The sequence below is a fragment of the Haliotis rubra genome, unplaced genomic scaffold (assembly GCF_003918875.1).
Source record: "Haliotis rubra isolate DU_JTF1 unplaced genomic scaffold, ASM391887v1 Scf307, whole genome shotgun sequence".
Classification (NCBI taxonomy): Eukaryota; Metazoa; Mollusca; class Gastropoda; order Lepetellida; family Haliotidae; genus Haliotis; species Haliotis rubra.
In genome coordinates this window covers 322,320-331,661 of record NW_025766977.1, presented here as the reverse complement: position 1 = coordinate 331,661, position 9,342 = coordinate 322,320, and the positions used below count along the sequence as shown (strand labels likewise).

At 39.7% G+C, this 9,342-nt stretch overlaps 1 protein-coding gene across 1 annotated transcript in view; it reads right to left on the bottom strand.

Annotated features, from left to right (window-relative positions):
- Positions 1–430: 430 nt before the first annotated feature.
- The window catches only part of LOC124282919 (protein unc-93 homolog A-like), a 158,296-nt gene continuing 149,384 nt past the window's right edge, over positions 431–9,342 (bottom strand). The window contains exons 5-6 of the mRNA XM_046718966.1: positions 5,741–5,872; positions 431–2,457 (exon numbers count right to left, since the gene is read on the bottom strand). Of these exons, the coding sequence (XP_046574922.1) occupies positions 2,159–2,457; positions 5,741–5,872 (431 nt within the window). The 3' untranslated portion in view covers positions 431–2,158. The remainder of the gene's footprint in view (positions 2,458–5,740; positions 5,873–9,342) is intronic.

The following is a 9,342-nucleotide window of genomic DNA, read 5'->3' as shown; positions in this document are numbered from 1 at the left end:
CAGCCAGGCCAAAGAAACGACGAAGCAGTCAAAAATAGCTTTCAGAAGAGTCAAGAAGTTAGAATCCTTTAATTCACTCCAGCGGATGTCCTCAAGGGACCACCAGTGGCCTCAAGCCGGTATAATCCCAAGATGATGGGAACATGGACCGTTAATCCTTAGTCTTCCCTTCAAGCTTCCATAGTAATTAAGATCAACCACTGTTCTTGGAGATCAAATGAAACTATAAATAACATCTAAATGTTCTTAGGCTATTTCAGTTTGAAGAACGACAGTGTGATCTTATACAGTTTATTGATGTTATATCAGTTGTGAATGGGAAAAAATAGTTAATTATACTGTAAGTATCGGCTCTTACATCAGACATTCATCTTGCACGGCCCATATTTGGCCCAAAGTCTGCAGCAAATGTCATTAGACATTTCCAATTTATGTGTATATGTAACAATTAGCTACTTTGGGGACTTTGTAGAAATAATAGGTATTTCAGTGATAACACCGAATAACTAGGTCAAGCTTATACTTTTGAACTGAATAAGTCTCAAATGCAATGGTAAACTAGGCCTACCTTTGAATTTAAACAATATTAAATGCAAAAAACCCCAGGTGTGAACAAAGTGATGATTTCCCCCTAATATTCCTGTCAGGGTCACTATGTTTAGAATCTTTCATAAATCACAACATTTTACAAAGGTAGGATTTATGTAAATCATATCTCTTTAAATTAGTACTGACTAAAACACATAATTTCGGAGTGAGTGTGTGATTTGTGTTAAACGTCGTTTTGAAGAGATTTCATTTCTATGACGGTGTGTAGGTCCAATGTGGAGGGAAAACCTAAAGTGATGCAGTTCCGACGTTTACCATTTTGGTGCCAACCAAAAGTTTACAGATCGCAATATATCATGACGTAGTTGACACAAACGGTACATTCAAAATGCACGAAACGTCAATTCTTTGCAAACATTTAATGGCATTATATACAAATCTAAACTCATTTGATAATAGTATGGAGTATGCTTGTTTTGTAGCAACCAATTTCACAAATAAAGTTTGCCATGGTGCTGTATGTACTACTGAAGCCTGGTTGGTTTCAAGGTCAGACAGCAATTCCCAACATTCTATGGCACGAGGGCCATTTGCAATCGTAACAAATACGTCACAACCAGTCATGGTGTTACATGCAACAACGGATACACATTACATACAAATAGTACAGAATATGGAATGTTCATAGTTGCGGAAGTCCGTTTTCTGAAATGTTTAACCATAATACATGTATTCAATATATGGTTTCCAGGAGTGTATTGATACAAAGCAGTACAAAATACATGTTCTGGTTACTGTATTGATGCCATAAAGACATCAATGGGCTACACATATTCACAAGAAATATTGATGACACACCACATCTCGACTCTTCTCCACGCCATATGACAAAGGATATCACGGAGCCAAAAACAGTCTTCCCTTGTTTGGTAAGAACACAGACATGACACTTATTCCAAAACTCATCGTTTACATTGTGTTTCTTTCATGATATCTGGTTCAGTCTTTTCTTATAGTTCTCTGCTTGGTGGTGTATGTGATTGTTACTTATGAACCTGTTCTATTGTTTGGTAATTTTGAAAAATTACAGCTCCTTGAGAAATTACATCCAGAGTATTTGAGAGATCAGTGGGGATATGGTGTAAGCTTGCAATGGTACAAACACGATTTTGTAGGGCAGTTATTCATAATACAATTGAGAAGATCGCAATGTTCCCGCTTAAAATAGCTTTCAATTATAAAATTATTAATAACATATCAACACTTAGCTATTTTTCAAATTGGTTACTTAGAGAAAAATACATAAACTTCACTGCTATATATTCTTCGTTTAATAAATAAGGAAAGACTACATATGCACTATGATATCAAATAGATTTTTACTTGTCAGTTGAAGTTAATGGATGTACATTCTATATGAATAAAAACATCTATGATGAAATGATTGGTGTCTTTTGCATCTTTCCATTCCTTGCACTTGAATCCTCAAATCCTAAAAGCGAAAAAAGCATAAATAAATGTGGGCTGTTTTGTTCACGTGTATCAAGAAGTTATGAAGCGAAAACCTCAATTACGCAAGCATTCCAAAAAAAGCAATACTAAAATCAATCTACGCCAATGATTCTGTCGACTCTGTGATGTCTGGTGGGTCCTGAGTTATAGGCACCGCTGTTTCTAAGTGTTCTGGTTCCGTGGAAGCCTCCTCGTCTCGACTTTTAGAGTCACATGCCACCAACACGAGGCCCAAGAATCCAATGAGATGGAGCGCCATTGCAATGTACAGCGACGTCATCAGGTTGTTCAGCGTTAGGGACACGATGAAGCTGAGCTCCAGGCCAATCCCGTTACACACACGGAGAGCAATTAATGCCGTTTCCTTGAGTTTGGGTGTGTACTTCGGAATAGCCACTGGAATGAAAGGAAACAGGTGAAATCAATAAATTATTTGTTTTTTTAGGATCTGTTCACGATTTGGTAACGGATCTCGAGTGGAGAGCAACATTCTCTGAATTAAGATAAAACGAGATTCAGTTATGTAAATTAAAGATGTGTGCTTCTTGAATTGATACTGCGTTTTTGTGTCTGTTTTATATCAAACTAAAAGTGGAATCAATATTAATCCTCGTAACGAGCTTTTTTTACCCTAAAAGAGACACAGATGGCTTCTAAATTCAGTTTAACCCAACAAATGAAAAGAATTTCATTAAAGGAAATAACTCAACTTTTGGTTTGTTTTGTCCTTGCTTTGAAACTGATTTTGAGTATCACAAAATCAGCGAATCAAATCAAGGCAAGCATGTGGCGATGGAATGTAACGGTTTTCGACCTCGAATCACGAACAGCAATCTGCACGTGAGACAGTTGCTATATCGAAGCATGGATCATAGGAAAAAAGGTCCCCCTCCATTTAGGAAAGCATGAATCACTCGGGAAAATCACTTAGAGTCAGGAAAGTCTGGATTAGAGGGGACAAGGTACCTCGAATATGCAAAGCATGGGTCAGTGGAGACACTGTCTACCTCAAAAAGGGAAAGTATCGGTCATTGGGTACAAGGTCTATTTCGAATATGAAATGCATGGGCCTACCTGGAACAAGGCCTACCTTGAATAAATAAAGCATACGTCAAAATAGACTAAATCTATGGAAAAAGATTAACTGCTCGGGAAAAAGTCTTCCCCAAATAGATCCACCACGAATATGGAATGCATGGGTCACTCCGGGCAAGATCCACCTCGAATATGGAATGCATGGGTCACTCAGGACAAGGTCTACTTCGAATATGGAATGCATGGGTCACTCCGGGCAAGGTCTACTTCGAATATGGAATGCATGGGTCACTCGGGACAAGGTCCACCTCGAATATGGAATGCATGGGTCACTCCGGGCAAGATCCACCTCGAATATGGAATGCATGGGTCACTCCGGGCAAGATCCACCTCGAATATGGAATGCATGGGTCACTCGGGACAAGGTCTACTTCGAATGTGGAATGCATGGGTCACTCCGGGCAAGATCCACCTCGAATATGGAATGCATGGGTCACTCGGGACAAGGTCTACTTCGAATGTGGAAAGTATTTACCCCAAATGAGGAAAGCATGGGCCTCTGAAGACAAGGCCTACCTTCAGTAAGAAAAGCATAGGTAACAAGAGACTTCCTCGCATCGGCAAAATCTCAAGGTATTGGAGACTAGATCTATCTCGTATTAGGCAACGCGAAGGATACTGGGTACTCATCCCACCTCATATCACTTACATGATTGGTTAACTTGAAGTACTTCAAAGACCTTGTCACGGGAGACCAGGTATTAAGCCAAATGTTCGCAGAAAATAATAAATGACTTACAACATGACTATGGACGTAAATAGACTGTAATTAAATGTATTCCTCCTCATTTTAACATGAATACCGGTATATGAAAGCTTGGATTTAGATATGAAAAAAGCTGGAGGAAACACAAAGGACGAAATGTCATTGGTGTTTTTTGCGAGCAATGAGTTGTATTCGAGAGAGATTGCTTCAAATGTCCTCTCTTCAGATGCAATTATGGAAGGGCAGATGCCAGAAAAACAACAACTTAGGTCTTTGTGATGAGATTAGATCATTCTAAACCATAGAAATGCTTGAATAAAGTGACATCGCACGTCAATTCAACGTCGACGGGATCTCCTTACGTCGCTTACCACGACGTCAACAACGATACAATTACTTTCGAGACCGTTATAGTAATACCTGTCGCTCACGATAACCTTTCGCCAAGTGATATAACATTGTGTGTACTTAGATCGAGCTGGTCTCCGCACATAGGGTGTACGCTCAAACATTTAACTCCTGCCAAAGGAGCAGCTGAGCTCCATTGGGAGTATACGACCTAAGCTGCATTGAGGCGTTAGTGCGAGCTGATATGGTATGGCTATCTCAGCCTACCGGGTACCCATTTGTACTGTTTGGTGAAAAGAGGCATCCAGAAAAAACACTGCAGGTGTAACATGCTACGTTTGTCTGAACTAGAACCTCTAAACACCCAAACACCATCCTCCATAATCAACGTTTCTTACGTATGCACGTCGCATACAGGACCACATGCGACCACATATGGATTCGAATTAAGCATCTGCACATAGGCGCACATCGGCAGAACATCAACGTCTTTTGCGGTGTGGACAACACTTGCGGTGGACCGGAAGTCAATGGAGAAGGCTCTCAACACAGGTGATTCACGTCCCTGTCTTAAATACAGTCCATATCGTGTGTTCCTCACCTTAATACTGCGGTAATATTGCTAAAAGCAACGAAATCCATACCCCCTCAATCTTAATGTTGTTTCCTTCGCATAGCTCCAATAGTGGCTCCAATGAGAGGAAGGTGCTGCATCATTAATCCACAGATGGACACACTCGCCACAGAGGGCGTGAATATTCCCCCTTATGTAAGAGTACTCATTGTGTGTGAGCCTATGTGTGTATGCCACTGAATACCATTCCACAGTGTAACAGACCCGTGTAGATCCGGGTTAGAATTGGTCTCCATGCTTGTTGTAAGAGGCAACTAACGGGATCGGGTGGTCAGGCTCGCTGAATTGGTTGACACATGTCATGCTGTTGATCACTGGATTGTCTGGTCCAGACTTGAATATTGTACAGACCGACATCAAATAGTTGGAATATTGTGGTGTTAAACAACAAACAAACAGTTTTATAAGCACGCGACACTCAACTGCAGTATTCCATATCCAAGACGACTCTTGTTCTATTGGTTGAATTGGAGAGAGAGATGGGGTAGCCTAGCGGTCAAATCGTTCACTCGACAGGCAGAATGTGTGAAGCCTATTTCTGGTGTCCCTCGCCGTGATATTACTGGAATATTCCAAAAAGCGGCGTAAAACTAAACTCACTCACTCACTCACTCACCATTGGCTAAATGGTTATAGGTAAGGTTAAAACAGGTTTCTTGTTTAGTATGATGCGTCCAGGGATCGAACCACGGAATTTCTGTTCTCTGACCAAACAACAGAGACAGAACATACAACACATGCATATAACACGAACTGCACCATGTAGTTTGGTCAGGTCTTAAATGTTTCTAAAAAAATCAGTAAAACTCATTATCAGTTGGCACCACTAATGCTATTAGTTGGGAAGTCCGTTTTACCAATTGAGGTCGTTGTCGAGACGTTCTAATCAAACTCACGTTGCAGTTGAGACTGTATAATCCCATCACCGGCTCCCCACATCGCCAGATACATCAATAACGCTGTTGACTGAGATGAAGTAGGTCGCCACACAAACGCTGTGATGAGAATACTTGTGTTCAAGATGAAACCTGAAAAATAGGAACATTTCAGTGAAAGAGTCGAAGAGTGTATACAATCAGGGGCAACCAGTAATCCAATGAAAATACCCCGTGACTGTAAATAAACTGCCGGGAAAAGACAGTATACGCTGGAAAAATGGATTTTGTTAAAAAAAGGTTAAGAAAATGTTACATGGTTGAAAACACTAGCCAAAACACACCGGAAACGTAACACCCATGATACAATATGATATATGTTAGCAAATACATCACCGCCAATGAACAATTTCTCTTTTTGTGGTGTTATAAACAGCAACTTACATTGGTGTACGCTTTCGTTGCCTGAAGTTTAGCTTCATGACATTAATTATGGTTCTCAAGAAAAACTCTTTCTTTCCTTTCTCAATCTGAACATATTCATCATCATTTGGCTACAGAACTATCATGATGATGTGCAGCATTCAGTTATCATTGCATGTTAAATGGATGTTATTTGTTATGTTATCAAACTGCAGCTCAAGGAAACGTTGATAATACGTACAGTCCGTTTGAGTCAGAAACGGACCGATGAATTGCAAATTTCACATTGTACAAAATTGCCACATAAATATAAATAGTACACATGTTTATCATTTACTAATACCCAACAGCTTTCATATATTTGAACTATCCGGACTCCACCAAAAAAAGTTCTTTATGAAACTATCATTGAAATTTTGACACAGTTCACTATTTGATATGAGGGAGGAGTGCAGAGAAAGGGACAGCCAGGTATTAGAGAAGCACGTGCACAAGTGCCCACCAAGTTATTGATTCATTAGCCTGTGCTGTGCCGTCTCCATCCTTTCTGGCACACCTGGCTGTCCCTTTCTCTGCACTCCTCCCTCGTAACAAATAGTGAACTGTGTCAAAATTTTAATGATAGTTTCTTAAAGAACTTTTTTGGTGGAGTCCGGAAAATTTTCAAATATAAGAAAGCTGTTGGGTATTAGTAAATGATAAACATGTGTACTATTTATATTTATGTGGCAATTTGTACAATGATAAAATTTGCAATTCATCGGTCCGTTTCTGACTCAAACGGACTGTAGCAGTGTCCAAGCAGTTGCCGACCACTGTGACATCGTGAGACCACACACAGGCATGGACGTCATCATGAGTTGCAATTACATAAGGATAAAAAGCAAGCTCTCTTGAAAATGTGTTCGTTTTAATAACAATGGGTATATGATGATTCCCATTCTACTAGAACTGGCTGCTACTATATATTTCTTCAGTATATTGCTTCATTTGGAATTGAACTATACAGGTAAAACTACAATCTAGACATTCAGGAAGGTCATCTTTCAATCTAGACGTTCAGGAAGATCGCCTTCTCAAACATATCGCATTGTAGTACATTTTTTGTAAGTGCCAGGTCCATTATACAGCTATAGAACAGTCGATCGACCACAAGAAGATTTTACATCAATCCCCGAGTCAAGTTCCTGGTCGTGCATGCTGAAGGTATTGACTAAATGATAATAGAATGATAAACGTACTTCAGTGAACGTGATGTTAGCCTTTCATAACAACTGTAGAACGGTTTTGTTTGTTAATAAAAGCAATGTCCACATAGAATCTTGTGAAATTGCCTGGTGTTGTTTTTCTTAGTGAACGGAGATTTACATTTCTTATTTGTTGGTCAAACCGTCAAATCAAGTAGCTAGTTTTGTCCCATACACAGAACTAGATTACTACTATACACAAATTGGTTATGGAACATCAAACATGGAAGTTGATAATATTGCCTGTTCACAGTCTCTTGCCTGTCTACCTACCTACCTATCTACCTACCCTACCCATCCACCCACCCACCCACTTACTACCTACCTACCTACCTACCTACCTACCTACCTACCTACTCTGCAATACCTGTATTGAAGAGTAATGCAGAACTCCTACACCAGAGAAACAAAAGATGCATTAAAAGACGCGATGTGTCTTGGCATCAGAGGAATGCAGGCCAAGTGCTAATACGCTACCGCTGGAGAAACATCAGTCTCGATTATCTTCGCTAAAAGGGTGAAAGCTATAGATTGTGGTGTGCCCTTGGCCAAGCGGAACAAATATTTTACAATATCACATTACATCTATCCAATACTCGTGATGGCAGTTTTCTTTCTAGAGTGGGACAAGACCCTGTATGTATTCAGCATAACACGTTGATAGCGTTTGATTACATTATTGATTAGCATGACTTCATTGTACTTGTGTAATGTGTCACTGATGAAACAAACACGCTGATCGTGATGTTGCAACATCCTTTACACGCGGTAGTCGTCCATCACTGACACTGCAGATCAGCATCGGCAGCGCCGTGTGCAACATAAAACTTCGTCATATCGACAAATATGTGGTATGACGTTTCATAGGAACATTAAAACCCAAACCGGTCAACCAATTCCTGAACCATTACCTACATTGATAGATCCATGTTCTACTTCTCATGGCATTTGCCGTGTGTCTTTGGGAGTATTCGCATGACACTGGGCCATAGAAGATACCGTTAATAGCATCAACTTTCACGTGCCATTAGTTGTGTCCGGGGCTCTTCCTGTCTGTCCGGATTTTAAGGGCGGACATTATAAGAACTGTCAGAGCTTTTTCCAATCCAATTTGGCAAGATGGCGGAAATCGGATGTGGGAAGGTAGGTATTACGCAGGGGAGTGGTATCGGTTGGTAAGAGGGTTACATTTGACGTTTGAAGAGCTTACTGACTAAGAACTGATGACATCACGTGAACCAAAACATAGTTTAGAAAATTAGAAAAAATGATTTTGGGTTCATCTTACCGAAATGAATAATACAAAATCGAAATTTCGAAATTCAAGGAAAAATAGTTTTCGATTATTCTTTAGTTTTTGTTTGTTAAAAGGTTGGGTAAGAGAGCTTGGTTGTATATTCTACTTTCAGGGTTTCTTTCCGTGGGCTTGAAGCTAAATGATCATATTTCACCCATGTTATGAGAATAAATGCCAAGCGTCGACCAGACTGTCATTCTATAATTGCGATTCTGATGAAATAGAACCCAGATAAATCTGATAGCTATCCCGCAGTGGGATCACAAAAACAGTTATATGCATTTGGTTTTAGAATTCATTCTGCAGATCCACAGTCCAACATCGAACTAACATCATTTTTCAAAAACAACGTCAGAATGTTCTTATTTATTTCGAGGAATTGAAAAGGGACATCTGGGAATATGAAGCCATTTCTTTCGTTATGGTCCAAGTCATTCATGTCAGAGAGAAGGAACGTGCGGAAAAGCAAATACCTTTTAAGTCATTAATTTATATAAGCCGTTAACAGTGTGAAGGACATTGCACTCAGTTTAATGCAAGTTAAATATAACTTTCAAAACCTTCGAACAAAACTTTTGGATCGACCATTGCTAAGATATACTTGAACATTGAGTGTAAGAAAAAGAGTGTATCGCTTTATCCACCCAGTTACCCGA